General features: G+C 38.9%; 1 protein-coding gene across 1 annotated transcript; it reads left to right on the forward strand.

The window, feature by feature from the left end:
• The first annotated feature begins 8,618 nt into the window (after window positions 1-8,618).
• LOC137298585 (uncharacterized) lies at window positions 8,619-9,860 on the forward strand. Its single transcript, XM_067830881.1, has one exon. It carries the CDS (start codon window positions 8,619-8,621, stop codon window positions 9,858-9,860), a length of 1,242 nt encoding a protein of 413 aa, XP_067686982.1.
• The last annotated feature ends 15,536 nt before the right edge of the window (window positions 9,861-25,396 follow it).

The raw sequence follows: 25,396 nt of genomic DNA on the forward strand, positions 1-25,396 counted from the left end.
TGAGTCCACAAGATGGCGTCAAAGTAGTTTGTATGGCCACCGTTGGCAGCAATTACTGTTCGTCACAGACTGGATATTGGGAACAATTACTATCTAGTTAACGTCATTGCCATAGGAATCGTGATTATTGCTGAACAAGAATCACCTCCAGTTTTTAACGTTCAAGTTCCGGACTGTCCGACACCATCGCAAAGCGACTTCACCAATGGAAGGCCGCCCTGGTTGAATCTCCACTTCACGCAATCAATTTCTGATTTGATCGGAAATTCTTCTCAAACCAGGAATGCATTGTGCAATCCCCAGTGCTGTGGTAAGACGATGACGCGCAAGCGCGCAACCTAGATATAGCGGTCCTGGGCTTGAGTGATAACTCTTGAGCGGAATTGGTTTTTGCAGAACGGTCCCAAAGGCGAGATATCGCGCTCTGGTGAACGTTGAAATGTTGGACAACTGCAGACTGCTCCTTTTCACGTAAACACGAATGACAATATTATTATAATAAACACAACGTTTGCCTTTTCAAAGTGATCGAAAATGCATACTTTATGTCCTACCTGCCCGTGGATTTTAGGTGGCATATTTTTGTTGACGTTTTGGCTATCACATCTTAACACTTCTATACCAGGCTGTTTACAATCAAACAACGATGACGTTTGGAAAGGAATAGGATATTTGTATCAGTTTTGTCCAATATTCTACAACAAAATCACCTTATTGTGTTTTAAGAGTGTATTTCATAATCGACACTGAGCTATAGGTAAGCACACACCTGGTACAATACAAGATGTACTAATTCAATATTTAATATAACAATAAAAAGTCGCTCAAATCTTTGTTGGCACACACTAGTACTATTATTTCTTCTTTAACGCTAGTCGGGACATCAGCCACGAAACATTACACTACCATATAGTTTTGTAATATCCCTTACGTTAAATGTTAGGTGTTATTGCTCTGCACAATGAATCAGTTAAACTTGCAAAATACAAAAGAAATATACAATGAAGTTAACAGTAAAGGGGATACGGAGAGACAACGCTTTTACTGTCTATCCACAAATAGCGTCCCGCTTCATCATATCATACCACCTTCTTGGTGCCACCTAAAGAAAGTGAGCAGTCTTAAATAAATACAATAATAATATGAAAAATCTGATGTTGACCCATATATGGATTTTCCCTTTTGATTTCAATCCGGAGAACCAAGAGTGGAAGGGTTTCTTGCACTTGACGCCAGTCCCCACAGACAATAATCATGGACATGTGTTCACAACAGTATGCGACCTTCATTGACCTCCATCTTGCTTCTGGTTCTAGGATTGCAGTTTCTCAGTAAAATACAGATTCTAGTACTCTTGACACCTAACAGACTCATATGGCTGCAATATTGCCGATGTGACGTTAAATTTGAACTCACTCCCTCACCTAACAGACTCAGCCACCACGGTCTCCACAAAGAATGGAAGTCGATCGGATAATTCATAGTCTAGAGCACGGACTTGTGATTCGGTTATGCGGCTGACCTTGCGTGCTGGCGATTTGGTGCCTTACTGAGGGTTAGGGTTCGAATCCTGGATGGGACTGAACTCAAGAAAATACACGAATCTGTACTTTACTGAGAAAGAGTAATTCGGACCATAACTTTCTTCACGCGATACATGAAAGTAGATAATATGCTTAACGCGAACAATTTGCGTAAGTAATTCTGTAGTGAAATAGAGATTAAATCTTTGTGAAAGGTATCATCATGTTGCAGAAGCAAAAGTTCAGCTTCCGAAATTGTCATATGGATTTCCTCGCAGGTGTCTCAGATCCCTGAAACAATCGCATAATTGTACAGAAAACACATGCTTACCTATGTACATATCCTGTTTTGACTTTCAAATTGTCGAGACCTATATCAGAAACGTTGATTTGGTTAAGGGTACAGCCATAGTTAGGAATATTAAAATCAATCGACTTGCACAGGGTCCAGCCAAGGCATCTTCGCACACACTGCAGTAATGTCACATGTGACAGTCGAAACTCCTGGAAGTCGGGCACCCATAGATTCTTATCTGTAGCAATCTCTGCAATATTGCCGATATTTGTGCAAAAGCTCTCGCTGTTTCCAAGAACTGTCCATGACGAAATAACGCATAGCATCAGGAAGAGGTGTAGACACATTTGAAAGAATAGTAGATCTCGTTTCTTCACACTGGAATACACACGATCCAACTGAAGAATATGTACTGCACTTTATTCAGCACATCACTACGAGTACATATTGATCTGTCTCGGACGTTTTAACAGAACAAACACAATCGATTTTACAATATAGAAAATCGTTTTGAACCACACAGGCGATTCTTAGGTCAAAGATGATGAAATCAATCATGCAAACAATGAAACAAAAAAATCAAAGTTTTTACAGTATGTCATTACGTAACTGAAGATATCGGTATTCAGTGGGCAATGATATCCTCTTTGGATAGGGGAACGTGACCGAGAGGTCACCATTCAGCATATCTGTCGTCTGTTAATGCATTAACATATCCATGATGGGTAGAGTGAGTGAGTAAGTGAGTGAGTTAATGTATAACGTCACGTCGGCAACATTGCAGCCATATCTGGGTATGGTTGCAATATGAGTTGATCCCCTTGTGAAATAATCTGCAATAAACTAAATACCCGAAATATGTCAGTGGTACGTTTGTCTTTCCACGTCGGAGAGTGACATAGGTTGGCCCTGTCACAGTTGTGAGATACATATGTCAGTGGTACGTTTGTCTTTCCACGTCGGAGGGTGACATAGGTTGGCCCTGTCACAGTTGTGAGATACATATGTCAGTGGTACGTTTGTCTTTCTATGTCGGAGGGTGACATAGGTTGGCCCTGTCACAGTTGTGAGATACATATGTGCGTGTTTGATGAAGTATGTTTTTTATGGAGGCTATATGTTACAATCAGTCTGTGAAATCAGTCATTTCACGTAATGCCTGAACGATTTAGGCATTTCGCGTAATGACTGATTGTGGTTAGGCATTTCGTGAAATGACTGAAATGCGGGGTCAGGCATTACTGAAATGACCAACAACAATACTCTGTTCAAGTACAGACCATACATGTTATATTGCATTCGTTTCGCACTTACAATTCAAATCGTTAAGCAGGATAACGCATTAACTCAAATCTGGTGAAACTGTAAACTTTGTCGTCATACGTACTTTATATCATTTATTTTTACACTGCAAACTATCATGACAGCGGCTTGAACACATGACTTTATTTTTGAAGCACTTATAGCGGTTGGTTTGACATTTTTTATGTCCCGAGCAAAAACGAAGCCCTGTCCACCTGAGCTAGACTCCACGTTCACGCCTTGTCTGAAACTGATGGTCTTCGTTTGGTCGACATCTTGCTCACAACCACACCTTACGTCCTGGGTCGCTTCCTTTTTTCTGACATTCTTCACAAAACGATTTGAACCATTCGAGCGCTTCTCGCGTGATGTTCGCGTACTTTTTGTTGATTTCGTTGGTCCTCCGGTCAAGGCCACCATGCCCGGTGGCCAGATGTACTCGCATGATCACTTCAAAGGTATCTTCGATGGAGACGTAGTAAACTGGAGACGCCTCTGGGTCCTGGCGCCGCTTGATCAGCTTCTCGACGTCTCCACACTGCATTATCTCATACCTGAAGAAGATAACGTCACGCTTAGTATCAGCGAATGATTTGCGACCAATTTCGCCATTCAGTAAAAGACTCGATCAAGTTCAAAGCAATTGCAACAGTAAGATGGAAATAGAAAACCGAACAAATATCAATGAATGACACTTACTTCGATAACAGGTAGTATTCATGCCTTGTCTTCTTTCCGGTTAGTGTCGACGCTAGTCTCAGTTCATCCAACGTAGTAGTGTAAGGCTCTCGGGTTCGGGTTGTTTTGGTACTTTGCGAGCAATTCGGTTCGAAATTTTACTTCGATATCCATGTTCAATGCTACAGATGCTGAGCGTGAGTGATTGAGAAGTGACCGAGGTTTTATTTAATTTATTACCCCTCTTTGAGTCGAGCTGTCATTGAGTCGAGCTGTCATTGAGTCGAGCTGTCAAGGTAGTTTGCGAGATTACACGGACTGCCTGAAGCTTTACAAATGTCCGATTTCTGACAAAAAAATGCTATTTCATTCACTGAAAGTAAGTGACGCTAAACAGGGGCATTTATGGGTACTGACGATTCGCTCTAGCGGAAGCACTGCATTGATGTCGGTAGGATACAGAACCAGTATGATAATAATGAATAGTTTGTTGGGTCAAAATGATAACGATTGATCACAATCAAACACCAAACCTTTTCATGATCAAACATTCATTTTAACGCAGAATGTGATGAAAATATCAGACCAAGCCTGGAAGAAGGTTTTATAACGTTTGTCTCCAAAATAAAAGAGGTAATTAACAACCTATCATCGTTTTGTTTTGATTTTCTATTTACGGGGGTAAAGTAACAGTACCAGCTTTAGTACACGAGATGCGAGACAATGTTTATGATTTTTTGAGGCGGAAGGGATACAAACATTAGTTACTTTTGCATAAACTTTGGGTTTCATTGCAGAAAAGATAAGTGGATACAACAGGCGGGTGCTGTGTCAAAGATCTGACATCGTGTGATTACACAACATAAACTTACACACTATCGGACAAAAGCGTCGAGTGCTTTGAACTAGTGTTTTGGGATTTTAATGAATGGGCAGTATTTCAGGCATATTGATAATGTGAAGCTAAGCACTAAATATCTACAAGGAATAAGAAACCCGTCATTAATGGACAATAAGATAAATACATTATCACAGGTACGATTTAAAACTAGGTGATCGCAATTAAAAGAGTATATAATAAATAACACATTGTAAAAAAAGCAACAGGATTTCAGCTTCCGGTCTCAGTCTTACAAATTCCCATGTAGGTGTCTCATATCCCTGAATCTATCGTGCAGTTATACAGGAGAAAATACGTACCTATACAGAAATTCTGTTTGGACGTTCAAATGCGAAATGTCTACATCAGGAACGTTGAGTTGATTTCGGCAAGAGATAAATTTTGGAATATCAAAGTCAGTCGACTGGCATGGGGTATCACCAAGGCATCCTCGCACACACTGCAATAATGTCACAGGTGACATTCGACCTTTTGGTCGCTGGGCACCCTCAGATTTCTATCTTTAGCAATATTGCCAATATTTGTGCAAAAGCTCATGCCGTTCCCATAACCCGACCATGAAGAAATTACGCATAGCGTCAGGATTAATTATGGGCATGTAGAATAGTAGATCGCGCGTCCTGACATTGGAATACGTACATTCCTCCTGAAGAATATGCACTTTATACTTTATTGCACATCACCACGGTTACATATTGACCTCCCTGGGATGTGTGTAACAGAACAAGCACAATCGATGCTTGTAATACAGAAAATCGTTCTGACGTGCACAGTCAATGCGTAGATAGATGTAAAATTAATCCCACAAAGGAAGGAAAATCGTTAATTTCCAGAGGTGAGCAATGTAGAGAATTGTTTTGAACCACACATGGCATGGTTAGGTCAGAGATGATTAAATTAATCCTGCGAAAAATGAGAGAAAAATCATTCAGTTTTTACAGTTTGCCATTGCCTGACTGAACATGTCGGTGCTCTGTGGGCGCTGGCAGGATGTGTGCACACGTAGGGGGCCGGTGGTAGGTTCAGCATATAGGCCATCAGTTAATGCATGACATATCTATGTACGGTACTGTTTTTGTATCAGCTGATTCCCGTTTGAAAATATTCCTGGGTACCGAGGCCCAAAAACACCATTCATGAATTTATTAAAAACTCGTTTTGGATTGGCATTTGGAGCTTCGATTGTCTTATTTGCCGAGGCCCTACATTTGTCCTAATTCGATGACCCTTGGGAGATCTTGGTTAGAATTGGTTTTCAGCAGTCCAGACTAGTCTTAAGAGGAGACTAACGGGATCGCGGTATTCAGGCTTGCTTAGTGAGTGAGTTAATATTTAACGTCACATCGGCAAGATATCAGCCATATCGTGACGAGAACATTTAACATTCAAATGGAATGTATGCATATTTAAAACAAAACAAAAACAAACTGTCGACAAAGGACAGTAAAATAACTAGAATATCACAGATAAAATATGTAAAACTTGTAATTAAATATAAAACATTTTAACTGGAAGAGACAACACAATATAAAAATAGGCTATAGATCGCCAACAACTGAAGGTAGATCACCACACTAGGGACCATGGGGATTTACAGTGCCATTGCTACACTAACTGGATTTACACCTTCCCTTCAGGCGCTGGCCATTGTAAGAAATTTTAGCCAAAATTAAAATAACAAAAATACTACATTTAAAAATCCTGGAAAATTTAAATTTACGTTGAATGTTTCAGGACTTACATATCCACCCAGGAGGACCATAATTTTACAATACTTCAACCCCCTTTGAGGGTACAGCCACTAACAATCTCACTTACTAATCTAAACTACCAATAATAAAATATTTAGTTATTAAGTCATTTAATAATTCTCTTTCTTTTAAGAACGCAATAATTAAATGATAACTTACATTATTAAAAAGATCCTTCATAGTTCGTGATTTAAAATATTTATCCCTTGCATTTGTGATGGAATATTCAACACAGTCAAGCAAAACATGCTTCACTGTGATTCTTTCATCACAAGGGATACAAAACGGAGGATCCTCACCTTTAAGCAATATTCATGAGTATATCTCGTATGGCCTCTTGAAATCTGGAATGACAACCCATGTAGGTGTAACCAGTATAGGGTTTTATATCATTTAATTTGTTGATACCTACTTGAGTGTCCCTCTTCTTCTGCATCAGATCACGTACATAGGTTCTAATAGAAGCTTTGTAATCTGAATAATTTGAGTAATCTGATTTGTGGAGTGCTGCTTTTGCAGCAAGATCGGCCATCGTATTCCCAGAAATACCAACGAGGCTGGGTAACCAACAAAGACGGTAGCATGATCATTATACAAGTCAATAATTTCTATTAAAAGTGGATCTTTACATGATAAATTTTTAATCGCCTGAAGACAAGAAAGAGAGTCTTAATAGATTATGTATTGTTTATGTTTAGGATGTCTTTGAATATATTTAAGAGCTGTCATCTGGTAATCTAGAAGATTCAGACTTGCTGACTTATTTGACACATGTTATCGTATCCAAAATACGTAGATCGATGCTCATGATGTTTGTAAGTGCACTGTCTGGGCCGGACTCGATTATTGACCACCGTCACTCGATTATTGACCACCGTCACATAACGTGTCAGTTGTTGACTTAAGCAATAAATGACAAAACAAATCAGTAATTAGTTGTCAGTATCAACTCAGGAAATAGTTTTTTGTTAGATTAAGGGATTATATATTCTTCATTAGTCTATGATTCCGTTTAACTTCACTCTACGGTGTCAGCATCAAACAGAAATATTAAAAAATCCCTATAACTTTTTACTGTGGTCAAATGAATATGCATAATTCATTTAATTTTAACAAAATGTGGTTACAGACGCATGTCCTGTGAGCATAAGAGCAATGCTCAATGCTAACTGAATAATTGCTTTATTCAATGTACAATCCATAAAAGCATAAACCATTTTCACAGGGATGTGCTCCAAACGTTGTTATTAAAAAAAAACTATTTCTTAAAAAGCGAGAACGTCATAGTTTACCAAGACTAGAATAATGTGAATAATGTGTTAAAGAAAGACCTCGGAATCTTGAATTTCTTTCTTTAGCTTATACAGCGTAATAGCTAAGAATAATATGATATCTTAAACCTGTATGCACATGCAGCATAGTAGCATAGACCGACGAAACCCAAACAGAATGCTAAATAACTTAACACGTTATTCAGTCCCTCTTTCTCCAAGAGGCACCCGTGGCGAGCCACCTCCTCGTGGTGGGTGCTGGGTAACGCCAAGAGCTCGCCGACACCCCCGTTGTGGACCCGGGGGTATATTTGATCCACCAACCCGTTGGCCGTGGGTTGCGGCCCTGTGTCGGTGGAGGACGGGATCCTGGTGGTTGAGGGTAACAGGGGCCTGGAACCGTGTTCCTGTTGCTCAACACACCACTTTGGCCCTGACTTCACCTAGACGGGTGGTCGAATGGGCCCGGTTCGACCAATCGGCTGGTCACGCCAAGCCCTGTGCATGGTGATTATATTTGCACAGTAAATTATCTTTTGGGTCTTGGACATTTTTGATTTGCAATGTTTAAATGATTCATAACTTTACATTGGTGCGTTCTACTCTGTAATATATTTACATTGCCTAGAGTCCTGTGCCAGAAGGCGGTGGCTCAAGGGCCAATCTGGTGATGTTGACCTCCAGATTCAACATGTGTCCAATTTCTTGTCATGGGCAGAACCACCCTGGCAGTTAATATGGTATACAAATGTTGCTATTTGTGTCATACTCACTGGAGTATAACATCCTTGTATCCCTGGTGTCGGCATCTAGGATATCCGATGCTATTTGACACCGTCCTTGTTGACACTCCATGGTGGGTGGGGAGCAGGGGTGCTGAAACGTTTTTCTTTCATCATGGCACTAATAAACTCTGGTTCATCTCGCAGCGAAAAGAAAAGACGTCTTGAGGATTTGGATGTTTCATCTGGAAATACTTCTTTTAACAATGATTCATGGGCACGTTTTCTGGTGATCGAGGCTGTTGATTTTTCACCAATCAAACTAAACCCATTTGCCATTTCCAAAGCTATATCTGGGATTTGTGGTGAGGTGAGCAACGTCACCCGTCTCCGTAGTGGTTCGCTTCTTGTGGAGTGTGCACGGAGACAGCAGTCTCTCAATTTGCTGTCAATCAAAACATTTGCAAATGTTGAGGTTGCTGTGACTGTGCACAGGTCTCTGAACTCTTGTCGAGGCATTGTTCGTGACAGGGCTCGTTGCCTGTCTGACATGTCTGAGGATGAAATCACTACCGAGTTGAAAGACCAGGCGGTAACTGCTGTCAAACGTTTCACAATAAAGAAAGATGGTGTTATCATTAACACAAATACATACTTAATGACTTTTGCTCGTTCGTCCCTTCCTGATTCCATCAAAGCAGGCTATTTTAACATTGGAGTGGAGGTGTATGTCCCCACTCCACTCCGATGTTATAAATGTCAAAAGTTTGGACATGGTTCAAACTCATGTCGGAACTCTCCTGTCTGTCATCGGTGTGGTGACAACCATGATGGCACTGACTGCCAGAAGGACCTCAAATGCTGCAATTGTAATGGCACTCATGCTGCGTCTTCCAAGTCTTGCCCAGTGTGGCAAACAGAATCACATATCATGAAACTCAAGTGTCAAAATAATATTTCTTACCTGGAGGCAAAGAAACTGTTTCAAACTCAGACAACACCTCCATTGACTAAAACTTATTCCGCTGCAGTCTCCCGATCTGTTGTAACATCGTCTGTATTGTGTCAGACTGACTTGACATGGGTCAAGTCAGAAAAACCCGTCCTTTCACCCAAACAAGCTACTGCCCAAGTTATCCTGTCGACGTCTGGGTCTCAGACTGATGTTCAGCCTGAGTCATCACAAACGCCTACCTTGCAACGTGCCAGTTCACAACCAGCCACAGTTCAATCAAAACGAAAGAAAGGGAAAAAGTTAAATAGAAATCTCTCACTTACTGACTCTTCACCTTCAGAGGTTCCTCTCCAAAATTCATTTGGACCTCTAGACATGGACGTAACTTTGTCCCAACAGGACAAGCGGAGGAATAGTTCTTCTTCACATTCACGTGAAAGATCGCCCATTGAGGCACCATGACACAGTTGTCACATATACTGCAGTGGAATTGTAGAGGACTGAAAAACAATTTCAGCGAAGTGCAATTGCTGATACAGGACTTTCAGCCATCAGCGCTATGTCTCCAAGAGACGTATTTAAAAACTACTGATACCTTTACTTTACGACAGTTCAACAATTATCATTCTTTTTCTCCTCCGGGAGATCGAGCAACTGGAGGTGCTTCTATTTTGGTTCACCAGAGTGTGACACATAGCCCTGTTACTCTAAATACGAATCTTCAAACAGTTGCAGTTCGCCTGACTTTACACATTGTTTTGACATTGTGCAGTTTGTATATTCCTCCATCTTCAGATGTTCGCCAATCCGATCTTCAAAATCTATATGATCAGCTTCCAAAGCCATGCATTATTATGGGGGACCTTAACGGACACAATCCGCTTTGGGGAAGTGAAAATACTAATAATAAAGGTAAAATTTTAGAGGAATTCATTTCCGATAATAAGTTATGTATTTTAAATGACGACTCAGTCACTTATTTACATCCAGCCACGGGAACATATTCTTCCCTGGATCTATCACTAGCTGATTCCACCTTATATAATGAATTTGAATGGATGGTCCATGATGACCTGTGTGGCAGTGATCACTTCCCCACCATTCTCAAAAACATAAACCCTGCTGATGATCCACCTGTATTAAGAAGGAACTTTGCCAGGGCTGATTGGTCTTTATATCAGACTCTGTGTGTTGAACACTTGAAGCGTGATCTTTTTAAGAACAGTGAAGATCCTATACAGTCGTTTTCGAGCATCCTAAACGACATTGCTGACAAAACAATTCCACAGTCCTCTCCAATTCCGCACATTCGTAAACCATGGTTTACTAATGAATGTAAACAGGCTAGAAAGTGTAGGAAGAAAGCTGAAAAATATTTTCGCAAACATCCTACTGTCCATAATCTAGACAAAGTCAGAATTACTAACGCTAAGGCTAGACGTGCATTTAAACAAAACAAACGTCAGTCTTGGCGAGATTATGTTTCCAGAATAAATTCACGTACACCAATGTCAAAGGTGTGGAACATGATCCAAAGAATAAAGGGCAAAGGCTCCAAATCTACTATTCATCATCTGAAGGACGGTGAGACTATATTAACTAACAAAACTGACATTGCAAATAAACTTGGTGCAACCTTAGCCAAGAATTCATCTTCATCAAATTATGTCCCTGAGTTTCAAAAATATCAGAAAGAACAGGAGAAGAAAAAAATCAATTTTAATTCAGACAATGGTGAAGATTATAACGAATTATTTTCATTATATGAGCTCCATACTGCCCTTGAGCAAGCTCATAATACTGCAACAGGAGCTGATAATATTCACTACCAGCTTCTAAAGCATTTGCCCGACTCATGTTTAGAAATCCTTTTAGAAATATTTGATCACATATGGACTTCAGGAGAGTTTCCACCTTCGTGGCGTAATGCCATTGTTGTCCCTATTCCAAAGCCTGGCCGGGATCATACTGATCCGTCTAATTACAGACCAATCTCTTTAACGAGTTGTGTTTGTAAAACCATGGAACGAATGGTAAACAGTAGGTTAACGTGGTATCTTGAAACCAATAAACTTATAACAAATATTCAGTGTGGTTTTAGGAAAAACCGTAGTACCATTGATCATTTGGTACGACTAGAATCCTTCGTTAAAAATGCAGTAGTTAATAAACAACATGCAGTATCGATATTCTTTGATCTTGAGAAAGCATACGATACCACCTGGAAGCATGGTATTTTAAAGGATTTACATGATTTTGGTTTGAGGGGTCGTTTGCCTCTTTTTATTTCACGTTTTTTGAGTGACAGACAATTTCAAGTCCGAGTGGGTTCAACCCTGTCTGACCATTATAATCAGGATCAGGGTGTTCCACAAGGCAGTATTTTGTCGGTCACATTGTTTAGTATTAAAATCAATAGTTTATCCAAGGTTTTAAATGATCCAGTAGACGGATCACTTTTTGTGGATGATTTTAATATTTCTTGTCGTGGGAAAAATATGCACACTATTGAACGGCAATTGCAGTTGTGTTTAAATAAAATAAATACCTGGTGTCTACAAAACGGCTTTAAATTCTCAAAGTCTAAAACTAATTGCCTTCACTTTTGTAGAAAATATAAGCATCATAAGGATCCGGAACTATTTCTAAATGGCACTCTCATCAAAGTTGTGAAGGAGGCCAAGTTCTTGGGTCTTATTTTCGACTCCCATTTAACTTTTTTGCCACATATCAAATCCCTAAAAACTAAATGCCTGAAGGCACTCGATTTACTTAAAGTTGTTTCGAACTCAAAGTGGGGAGGGGATCAAGCTACTCTCCTACACTTATACAGATCACTTGTCCGTTCCAAACTTGATTATGGCTCCATCGTATATGGCGGAGCCTGCAAAAGCCACCTGAAACTTCTTGATTCTGTCCATCATCAAGGTCTAAGACTTTGTCTTGGTTCCTTCAGAACTTCACCTATTGACAGTCTTTACGTTGAGGCCGATGAACCATCTCTTACACAACGTCGTATTAAATTATCCTTACAATACATAACTAAATTACACTCTAATGAATCTAACCCTGCATATAGCTGTGTCTTCAATCCCCTTTATGAGGATTTATACAACAAAAAGTCTTCTCTTGTCCCGCCTCTAGGACATAGAATTAAACCCTTTCTTTCTGCTGCTGGCATTGAGCTGGAAAACATAGCTCCCTCCCGTCTTCTTTCTTCTCCTCCTTGGCAGTTGGTCAGACCCCAAGTGGACCTAACATTAACTTCATTAAAAAAGTCAGAAACGAATGAATTACAGTATAAACAAGAATATAATCATTTGAAACATAAATATAGCAATTATACATCCTTATATACAGATGGGTCCAAGAATGGTGGCGCAGTGGCTTGTGCCACTGTCATTGGATCCAGAACAATATCTTCTAGATTACCAGATAATAGTTCTATTTTTACAGCAGAAGCTAACGCCATATTAACAGCTCTTAAATATATTCAAAGACACCCGAAACGTAAACAGTATATAATCTATTCAGACTCTCTTTCTTGCCTTCAGGCTATTAAACATCTTTCTTGTAAACATCCACTTTTAATTGAAATTATTGAACTGTATAATAATCTTGCTACTGGCCAATACGACATCGTCTTCTGTTGGTTACCCAGCCATGTAGGCATTTCTGGTAACGCAATGGCCGATCTTGCTGCCAAGGCAGCACTCAACAAATCTGTGACACCACTTCTTCTTCCCTACACTGATTATAAAGCTAACATTAGATCTTATATCCATGATCTGATGCAGAAGAAGTGGGACACCCAAGTTGGTATAAATAAATTACATGAGATAAAACCTTACATTGGTTATACCCACTTGGGTTGTCAGTCCAGATTTGAAGAGGTCATACTGCGACGATGTCGTATTGGCCACACTAGATATACTCATGCATACCTGTTAAAAGGTGAGGATCCTCCATTTTGTATCCCTTGTGATGAGAGAGTCACGGTCAAGCATATTCTGCTTGACTGTGTCGAATTCTCCATCACAAGGGATATGTATTTTACAGTTAAAACGATGAAGGATCTTTTTACCAGCGTTAGTTTTCATTTAATTATTGGTTTTTTAAAAGAAATTGATTTTTTGATTGAATTGTGAGCAATATGTTTCTGTAAAAAGATATATTTTAATAATTGGTAGTTTGGATTCGTAACTAGAATTGTTAGTGGCTGTACCCTCAAAGGGGGTTGAAGTATTGTAAAAATATTGTCCTCCTGAGAGGGTACGTAAGTCCAAAAACATTCATAGTAAATTTAATTCTACCAGGCTTTTAATCGTAGTATTCCTGTTGTTTTAATTGTGGCTAGCATATTGTACACTCGCCAGCGGCTGAAGGGATGGTGTAAATCCAACTAGGGTCCATGCAGGTAGCTAAGGTACTGTAAGTCCCCATGGTCCCTAGTATGGTGACCTACCTTCTGTTGCTGGCGATATATAGTCTGTTTTTATATTGTATTGTCTGAATATTGCTATTAGTTTTAACTTTCCAAGCTAGTTTTAATTCAAATTGTGATACTGTAGTTGTTTTACTGTCCTTTGTCGACAGGTTTTATAACACACACATATTCGTTTTCAGTGGTCTGTTCCCGTCACGATATGGCTGAAATATTGCCGATGTGACGTTAAATATTAACTCACTCACTCACTCACTTTCTCCAAGATCATACTGATAACAAATACATTTGTGTAGGAATAAAATATTCTGTTGAATTAGCAGTCTAACATCCTGATTTACCATGAAGGAATACCAACACAGTTCACACTGGCTTCAATATTTGATGTGGAATTGAAAACTAACAGTTGCGCATAATTCAACGATGATTCAAGTGATGTTTTTTACGAGTTCGCATTAGCGCTGTTCCAGTCAAACGATCTCTTAAGAGTATACCACATATTTTGTGGTGCATTGTATAAATTGAGCGTTTATTTACTTCGTTGTTTGTATCCACTCACGGTATCACTGACGTTGACGTCAATCGAGTCAGTCCAACCGAAACTCTGTCGGATTCACATCCGGAGATTCATGGTCAGACATTAACGTTTGAATATTGCAATTCGTTAACAGTGCCTTAGTTGGTGAAAGTCTATGGACTCGTTTGCAAACAACAGCCTGCCAACAACTAACCCCCACTGATCTGTGTAGATTTAATAATTCAACATTACATACATGTGTACATTGCCGAAGACGAAAAGAGATCTTTCTCGCTCAGTTGGTTTTTCACCACTTAAAGAATACCCCACATAGCTTAGAACCGTTTGGGAAATGTTTATGGCGTTTGTGTTCGCAAAGTCATTGAGACTGGATGGCAAATGGTTAGCGATTGCTTGGCTGGACTCTATCTAATAGCATACATACATTTCCTCATTCGTCCAACACGACGTGTAAAGGGTTTTGTCCTCGACGTTATATCAAGCAATCGACATTACCCTTAACAACCACTTCTGAGATCATTGGTCATATTGAAACTGTATAGAAGAATGATTTGATGGAACAGGATTCGCCCTCCATCACCATCAGAAACCAGGACATGTATTTGAACACTTGGAAATATCCATTTTGAACAACAAACATCCTCATCTTGATCCTGACTTTAGTCTTTGGAGCCTGTATGATTATTGTCTGAAGTCTTCCTTCTGCAGGTTCCACATGATGTCTATAGTTTCACCGTCAGTACGGTTAACTGAAGCTACTCATCATCGTCGTATACAAGACTTCAGGTTTTTTTGCACCAGTCGCTATTGACATTCAATCGTATAATTACTGTTGATACAAACTAGAACGACTGATAGACGTGTCTGTCCTTTATAACCTTTGGCAACTTGCAGAACCATCATGAATGACCTTGCAGTATCTGTTGGTAGCACAGCTGTGTCCATCACAGGCACCAGCAAAGCTCTTCGGCCACAGCGAGATGGAACTGGAGTTAAGAACAGATATAATTGTTTTGTGGTAAAGGATGGGGTCCCCAGACCCGGTTATATACAGACCGCTGCCGCATAGCTTAGACATTCTTGCATGAGGGGTTACAAACAAACAAACAAGCATACGGACAAAGAAAGAAAGCTAGTATTCAAGGTCTTCCAGCCATTTTGTCTGTATACAATCTCAAAGTTTATTTAATACAAATCTTATTATACACATTTCCCCAATACCTTGAATATTTATAATTGAAAACATATCAATTAGTTACACTCGTACATATTTACAATATATAACAGAATCTGAATTTCTGCTCACACAATGACATTTTCTGATGCATTAATGATAGTACCAAAAATTTATTTGACAATCTGAATCCCTTGTTATTAAAAGTACTTAAAATAAATTTTGATCGGTGGTGAACCTCATTTGAAATTGAAACGGGAATGTAAAGTATATGGAAATAAATATTTAATATTATATGGAAAGTCACGATATCAGTAAATTGATGTAACTAGGTACATGGTAACATCACTCAATAAGAGCCAGGTGCTTGTACTTGATTCGTGACCTATTTGTGTTTCATGTATTGCTTTATATTATTAATACATAACTCAATTTGTCAAGAGCAAACACCTTTACCGCATTTGTAAAACTGGCATGATGTGTGCAGTGCATGGGGATTTGAGCTCATGATCAACTCATCATGCATCCTACCCGTGGGTGGAACTCTCTATGGCCGAACCAGTTCACATAACTTTTTCTTAGAATAATCAGTACGAATGATATGTAATACTGTTCTTTTCCTATAGCCTGATTTAATTTACACGGTGATACGGACATGTAATTTTACTTGCACACAAAGATGTATCAAAATACATTAAAACATGTTGATGTAACATTGTTTTACATTTTAACTGATAAGGTAACTAACAAAATAGACAGATCTTACCTGTGAACTGTTCCTGCTTCGGATATTAGCTTCGATGACGCTACATCAGAACTGTTCAGCCTATTCAAAGTACACCTAGAATCTTCCGGAAAATAATCAAAGGACTTGCACACTGTCCACCCGAGACACCGACGCACACATTGTGAAAGGGTGAGTGGTTTCATAGATTTAAATTGGTTATAAGTTAAGAAAAGATTAAAATTCACTTGCAGTTGTGGGATCTTGTTCATGTCAGTGCATACATTGATGGTGTCTACCAAACATGAATACGAAGTCACAATAAGGAACATCAGGATGACTTGAAGGCACATCTTGAAACCTGTACCAGTGTCCGGACGACCATCTGCCAACAAGCTGGCAGTAGCAGTAATGTTGATGAAAATCTTCACCCTCAACATTTAACGTGGAATGTAGTAATCCACAAAATCGTTTAATGCTATTTATATGCATACTTAACGGTTGACGGGGATACTGACGTACTCTGAACGGGAAGGTCCCATCATCGCTGTCTAGTGGAACACAAGAGTCCTATAATTAGTTTCAATTATATCTTTGTAGTTGCATGAACCTATTGTGAGGTGTTCAACTTTCTCTGATCAGCTAAACTACAATACCTCTTTTCAAAATTCGATAAATCGATAAAGTGCGTTGATAAAGTGACCCTAGAACACCCAGTCACTATCATATATTGTAACTGTAATCGGTAAAGCATGACATAATGAAAATGCCAATGATCACACCTGCTTTGGTGCTAGTTAAGTAATATTGTGTTGTTTGAGATGTAATTTCAAATCCCAGTCTTTATGACATAGTCAGTTAAGAAAAAAAACTATATATTTTAAAGAGACATTTTAGAGGAAGTGAGAATCCCTTGTTGGTGAATTTCAAGCACTTTGGCACATCCGTTACGTGATGATGGAAAAGACTATGTTTACATCTTCTAACTAATATATTCATATGTACGTTTTGAAAGAACCGAGTGATAATATCTGTATGCAATAGGAATATTAGCGTTAGTCATACTTGTTGATAAACTTTGATATGGTTTGTAAAAGCTGTATCTTGATTTGAAATACAGAGAGATATCATAAAACGTATCAAAAGTATCACTTGAACTCGAATGGTCACATTTAATGCATATCACTGATCGTTTGTCTCCTAAAATGACAAAATAACGTCCCAGTTATAGTCGCTATCCCGAGTCGTGTGTAACAATAAACATTCTTTTCAGTGATAAATAGAGTTACGAAGCACCTGCATGCACTCCTTATTCAATAAATGGAAAAGGGAGTAATTCATTCTTTGAATGAACTGATTGGTTTTGAGATTCGTCACTACAGTTTGATTCCATCGTCAACTTTCAGCCATTTCGCAAAGCAGGACGAATATTGTGTATTATTTTCTCTGTGTAACCTGCATAATTGACTATTTCAGTGCTACAACCATATACCCGTGTCTCTGTCTGAAGTCCTTGGTACAAATAACCCTTCCAGACATAAATGATTTTCTTACATACTTGACAAAGATAGTTGGGGATATTTGTCAATTTTGTAAATTATGAAATGATGTATTTTTCCATTAACACACATTATCCCTTACTTATTATGTCCTGTATATATAGACAGTTTTCACACTCTTATGATAAGGTCAAGGAGTAAGTACTACACGGTTCACAATATCGATAGTGGATCTGATAACACTGAGGCCACCTTGAGAGCTGACCGTCAAACAAGTGCACTTATAGTTCCACAACTATTTGGCAGATCGTCAGCGAAAGTAGGGACGGATAAACCTCGAACCTGTATTTTGGTTTGGTGTCATGAAATACGTATTTATATGAGTCGTTCAACCCCACAGTACCTGGAAAATGTCAGTTTGACGAAATATTTCCTTACAGATCAAACAACATTTCTTAAACCGTGTTAAATTATTGTCCTCCTGAAAGGACAGTCATTAATTCATGACTGTATAATTTGTCTCCAATCACCAGTGAGTGAAGGAATGGTGTAATTCCAGGTCCCTAGTACAGTGATCTACTCTCAGTATCGGGTGATCTCTCTCGTTTTTTTGTGTACTGTACTGTTCATAACATTTGTCTAATATCACAGTTACATGCTGATTTTAATTCTCTATCAGCTTTATTCTCAGTAATTATTTACAGTCCTTCGTCGACAGGTGTTTTTTGTTAACTATAATCGCATTTATTGTATTGTAATTAGTTAAAGTCACGATATGGCTGGAATATTGTTAATGTGGCTATAACTCATAACTCACTCACGTGATCACTCACACACACCTAAACCATTTTGATCTATTTCTCTCCTTGGATCTCTATTAGATCCAAAGTCTTTGCATTGATTGATGTCTGAGACGATAATTATTGATCAAATCTCAAAGAGACGCAACGCTTAATAATCATTTTAAAGTGACCTAACATGATACAAACCCATAGGATATGTCGTCTACTCCAATCTATTTCCACTTAATAGATAAAAGCAGAATATTCTATAAATAAATGTGTGTCTTTTACTATCTGTTGAGACCCGTGAAGGTCGCGGGGTAGAATAAGCCTTCAGCAACCCATGCTTGCCATAGAAGGCGACTGTGCTTTTCGTAAGAGGCGACCGGGATCGGGACCGGGATCGGGTGGTCAGGCTCGCTGACGTGGTTGACACATGTCATTGGTTCCCAATGGCGCAGATCGATGCTCATGTTGTTGGTCACTGGATTGTCTGGTCCAGACTCGATTATTCACAGACCACCGCCATATAGCTGGAATATTGCTGAGTGCAACTAAACTCACTCACTCACTATCCGTTGAAACCTTGTTAAAAGAATTGATACTACTCACGTATGATTTTATATGCGTTGTCTATAAGTCAATCAGAAGTCTTCTGATTTTTCCTAATGGGTAACAATACCGCATATAATCCTAGAATGGCGTGATTCAGACATCCTGGAGTCGCACCTTGATTTCTATACTGCTTGGGATGATGCCCTGTATGAAGTGTTTGAGACAACCCGATCTGACTCTCATTTGGACGAGGACAAGTTAGTGGAACCCCTGGTCAGCGTATTCAAAGTACACACAGAATCTTCAAGGTTATAATCAAACGATATGCACAGTGTCCAGCCGAGACACCAACGCGCACATTGTAAAAGTGTAAGTGGTTCTATGGACATCTAAAGTAGACGTAATCAATCCGAGGATTACAATTCACTTGCAGTTGTGGGATCTTGCTCATGTCAGTAGAGACATTGGTGGTGCCGATTAACCTTAGGCACATTCTGACAAGTTCTTGTAGCAGTATTCTGACGACTGTTTACATACAAGAGAGTTATGGCTGTGATGTCGAATAAAACCTTTAATTAAATAGTAAACTGAGATTCAATGACCCGAAACAACTATTGCTTCCCAACAGGCAAATGTGATAATCTCCTTTTCAAGTGAGTGAGTGAGTTTAGTTTTACGCCACACTCAGCAATATTCCAGCTGTATGGCGGCGGTCTCCTTTTCAAGTGTGTTGTTCTCAGGAAACATGTTCCAATTCCTGTAGTTTCATCGGCATGTCGTCATTCGCTCTTTGATCATCTGGTCGATATCTTTTCCCCTACAGTAAAGTAATTGTTTCCAAACCACTTTGTTTCCAACGCCAATAGAATACTGCCTTCTTCCTTATACATTGTTCATTTTTCCAGTACAGGTACTTGATTTAAACACAAAGGAATGTGCGTTAAATATTGCCTCCGCTGCATTAGTGTCAGTATCCCATGTGTTCCTGTGTCAATGCAGATGATATTCGCAGATACCCAATGTCCCGTTCAAACAAGAGAATACATCTACCAATAGTATAAGTAACTAAAATCAAAGCTCTGAATATTCGTGCTTTAACCCAAATACCTCAGTTTGGCAATACATGTAAGGACATGTGTTATTGATCTTCAGATTCGTATAAATCCTTTCCTTAGTCTTTTGATTCGTACAAATCCTTTCACTAGCACCTTGTACATGAATAAAACAAATAAATTCAAACCTGACATTCATTGGCTGAATACATTAATAAGCTACAGTCGCTGTATATAAATTGACGGGTACCGTTTTGAGAGGGGCTAGGACAATTTCCGAGAATGTTCACTCCAAGGCATGTCGCTTTATTTCATTATAAAGGTAAAACTTCATTTAAAGGTTTCTTTCATAGGACTGTTTTCTATGCATATGATTGATTGGTTAATTTTGTCAAAACACATGTCAGCAATCATAAGGTGATTTAAAATATCCGTCGTGACGTATACTCCTAAAAAAGAAACACACTGGCCATTTCTAAAGAATTTAGTTTAAGAGCGGTTGTTTCATGTAATGTCAATGGTAACAAGGTGACAGTGGACACGTCACAAAGAGTTCGTCAAGATATCAGCAGCCTATATTACTGCTTTGTTTCTGTTTACATGAGTCCACAGGTTCCATAGTTTCCAGTTCGGAATTCCACGGCACTACCGCAAAGCGAATGCACCGATGGAAGTGTCTCAAAACAGGGGCGACAACTGGCCTCGCCGGTCGAATCCGCACTTCATGCAGTCAATAACTGGTCTTCTCAAACCACGACTGGGGCGAGACGATGATGCAAGTGACCAGTCCAGATGTCGCAAGTGATAAAATGGGCTTGCATGACAACACTTAGAGGCAATTTTTGGCAGAACTGTTCTGCAGGAAACGAAGACAAAGGCGATATATTGTGCTCTCATGAGCGTTGAAATGTCGGGCAACTCGCCTTCGAATCTTTAAAGCTACTATGTCACCCATGAAACGTTAGATGAATTTATTTTATGAATGATGCGAACTGGGCAAGAACATAATTCTGCTCGATTTGACACTGTCATATACTGTTGTTATATTCCTATCGACATGTTTAATAATTTTATTATTTGTCTGCACAGTAAATCAGGTATCGAACTTGCAAAGTAGGAGAGTGAGTGAGCGAGTTAATACTTAACGTCACATCGGCAATATCTCAGCCATATCGTGACGAGAACATTCAACAATGAAAAAGAGCATATATACATCATAAAAACCTGTCGACGAAGGACAGTAAAACAACTAGAATATCACAATTTCAATTAAAACTTTCAATGAAAGTTAAAACTAATAGCACTATTTAGACAATACAATATAAAAACAGACTATAGATCGCCAACAACAGAAGGTAGATCACCACACTAGGAACCATGGGGACTTGCAGTACCTTTGCTACCTACATGGACCCTAGTTGGATTTACACCATCCCTTCAGCTGCTGGCGATTGTACGAAAAGTTAGCCGAAATTAAAATGACATGAATACTACGATTAAAATCCTGGTAGACTTAAATTTACTGTGAATGTTCGTGGACTTGCGTACCCTCTCAGGAGGACAATAATTTTACAATACTTCAACCCCCTTTGAGGGTACACCCACTAACAATTCAAGTTACTAATTCAAACTACCAATCATTAAAATACATCTATTTACACAACATAACATTCAACATTCCATCAAAAAATCAATTTCTTTTAAAAAACCAATAATTAAATATGAATTAACGCTGGTAAAAAGATCCTTCATTGTTTTAACTGTAAAATATTTATCCCTTGTGATGGAGAATTCAACACAATCAAGCAGGATATGCTTGACCGTGACTCTCTCATCACAAGGGATACAAAACGGAGGATCCTCACCTTTTAACAGATGCACATGCGTATATCTAGTATGGCCAATGCGGCATCGTCTTAAAATAACCGCTTCAAATCTGGACTGACAACCCAAGTAGGTGTAACCAATATACGGTTTTATTTCATGTAATTTATTTATACTTACTTGGGTGTCCCACTTCTTCTGCATCAGATCACGGATGTAAGTTCTAATGCTCGCTTTATAATCAGAGTATGGAATAAGAAGTGGTGTCACAGATTTGTTGAGTGCTACCTTGGCAGCAAGATCGGCCATTGCGTTACCAGAAATGCCAACATGGCTAGGTAACCAACAAAAGACGATGTCGTATTGGCCAGTGGCAAGATTATTATACAATTCAAGAATGTCAATTAAAAGTGGATGTTTACAAGAGATAGTTTTAATAGCCTAAAGACAAGAAAGAGAGTCGGAATATATTATATACTGTTTACGTTTCGGGTGTCTTTGAATATATTTAAGAGCTGTTAGTATGGTGTTAGCTTCTGCTGTAAAAATAGAACTCTTATCTGGTAATCTAGACGATATTGTTCTGGATCCAATGACAGTGGCACAAGCCACAGCGCCACCATCCTTGGACCCATCTGTAAATAAGGATTTATAATTGCTATATTTATGTTGTAATTGATTATATTCTTGCTTATATTGTAATTCATTAGTTTCTGATTTTTTAAATGTGGTCAATGTCAGGTCTACTTGGGGCTTGACCAACTGGCAAGGAGGAGAAGAAAGACGAAGGAAGGGAGCTATGTTTTTCAGCTGAATGCCGGCAGCAGAAAGAAAGGGTTTTATTCTTAAACCATGAGGCGGAACAAGAGAAGATTTCTTATTGTATAAATCCTCATACAGGGGAGTGAAAACACAGTTATATGCAGGGTTTGACTCATTTGAATATAGTTTTGTTACATACTGTAAAGCTAATTGTATACGTCGCTGCTCAAGAGATGGTTCATCGGCCTCGACATACAGGCTGTCAACAGGTGAAGTTCTAAAGGAGCCAAGACAAAGTCTTAGACCTTGATGATGTACTGAATCTAATAGTTTTAAGTTGCTTTTGCAGGCTCCACCATAGACAATGGAGCCATAATCAAGTTTAGAACGCACGAGAGATCGATATAGATGGAGAAGGGTAGCTTGATCCCCTCCCCATTTAGAATTTGAAACCACTTTCAACAAGTCAAGTGCTTTCAGGCATTTAGTTTTAAGTGGACCCAAGAACTTAGCTTCCTTCACAACTTTAATTGGTGTGCTATCTAGAGATCGTTCAGGGTCTTTATGTGGTTTATATTTACGACACAAAGGTATACAGTTAGTTTTCGATTTAGAAAATTTAAAGCCGTTTTCAAGACACCATTTATTAATCTTGTTTAAACACAACTGTAGTTGTCGTTCAATGGTATGCATATTTTTACCACGACAAGAAATATTAAAATCATCCACAAATAACGATCCATCAATTGAATCGTTTAAAACTTTTGATAAACTGTTTATCTTTATACTAAAAAGTGTGACTGACAAAATACTGCCTTGTGAAACACCCTGATCCTAATTGTAATGATCAGACAGGGTAGAACCCACGCGGACTTGAAATTGTCTGTTATTGAAAATATTGCCTATGAATTCAGGCAAACGACCTCGCAAACCGAAATAATGTAAATCTCTCAGAATGCCATACTTCCAGGTTGTGTCATATGCCTTCTCCAGTACCAAACTAGTCGATTATTTATCATACGTTCCATGGTCTTGCAAACACAGCTAGTTAATGAAATCGGACGATAATTGGATGGATCCGTATGATCACGTCCAGGTTTAGGTATTGGTACTACTGTAGCATCACGCCATGAAGAAGGAAATTTCCCGGAAGTCCAAATATCATCAAAAATTGACAAGAGCGTCTCTAAACAGGATTCTGGTAAGTGCTTCAGGAGCTGATAATGGATGTTATCAGCTCCAGTAGCAGTGTCATGAGCTTGATCAAGAGCAGTATGGATTTCATGAATAGAAAACGTTTCATTATAATCTTCCCCATTATCAGAATTGAAATTAATAGTTTTCTTTTCTTGTTGTTTTTGATATTGCTGAAAGTTAAGTGTATAATTCGAAGAGGAAGAGTGTTTAGCGAGAGTTTCGCCCAGTTTATTCGCAATATCTAATTTATCAGTAAGTAATTGATCTCCATGTTTAAGATGATGGACAGTAGATTTAGTACCTTTACCTTTGATTTTCTGGACCATGTTCCATACCTTGGACATGGGTGTCCGAGAATTTATTTTGGATACAAAATTTTGCCAAGATTGGCGTTTGTTCTGTTTAAAAGTACGCCGCGCTTTAGCATTTAAAAATTTAAATTTATTTAAATTATGCACCATGGGATGGCGACGGAAATAATGTTCTGCCTTTTCCCTTGCCTTCCTAGCTTGTTTGCACTCATCGTTGAACCATGGTTTTCTTATGTGTGGAACTGCAGAGGACTTTGGTATACACTCATCAGCTATGGAGTTCAATTCATCAAAAAAACATTTAATAGCATCAGGAACGTCAATAAAACGTTCAGATTTAAGTTTCTCCGCACACAGTGTTTCATATAAAGCCCAGTTAGCCTTTTTAAAATTCCGCCTTGATGATGGAGGAACATCAGATGGAGTTACAGATTTTAGTACAGTAGGAAAATGGTCACTTCCACAGAGGTCATCGTGGACTGACCATTCGAATTCATTTAGTAGTTCTGAATTTGTGAGTGACATGTCAAGAGCAGAATAGGTCCCTGACCCAGGGTGTAAATATGTGCTGGAACCATCATTATAAATACATAAATCATTGTCAGAAGAAAAATCCTCCAACAATTTACCTTTAGTGTTTGTAGTTACACTACCCCAGAGTGGGTTGTGCCCATTTAAATCTCCCATTATAATACAGGGCTTCGGGAGTTGGTCATATAGAGCTTAAAGATCAGTTTTAGTGAACGTCGAAGACGGCGAAATATAAAGAGAGCATAGCGTAAACGCTACATGTAAAGTAATTCTCACTGCAACAGCCTGCATATTAGTATTAAGTGAAACAGGGCTTTGAATAACGTTTTGTCTGACTAAAACGGATGACCCGCCAGTAGCTCTGTCACCCGGAGGTGAAAAACAATGATATGCATTAAAATGACGAAGGTCAAATGTATCTGTTTGTTTTAAATATGTCTCTTGGAGACATATCGCTGAAGGTGTAAAATCTTGGACTAATAGCTGTAATTCATGTAAATTAGTCCTCAATCCTCTGCAGTTCCACTGTACAATATTATTGGAATAAACTATCTTTTGGGGGGATTTATTGGGGATCTACCCCGCACTCTTTTGGAGGGCGACAA

The sequence above is a fragment of the Haliotis asinina genome, chromosome 10 (genome assembly GCF_037392515.1).
Source record: "Haliotis asinina isolate JCU_RB_2024 chromosome 10, JCU_Hal_asi_v2, whole genome shotgun sequence".
Classification (NCBI taxonomy): Eukaryota; Metazoa; Mollusca; class Gastropoda; order Lepetellida; family Haliotidae; genus Haliotis; species Haliotis asinina.

Excerpts from the sequence above, each read along its gene's own strand:
- LOC137298585 (XM_067830881.1), top strand. The coding sequence starts at position 8,619 with ATGGCACTAATAAACTCTGGTTCATCTCGCAGCGAAAAGAAAAGACGT.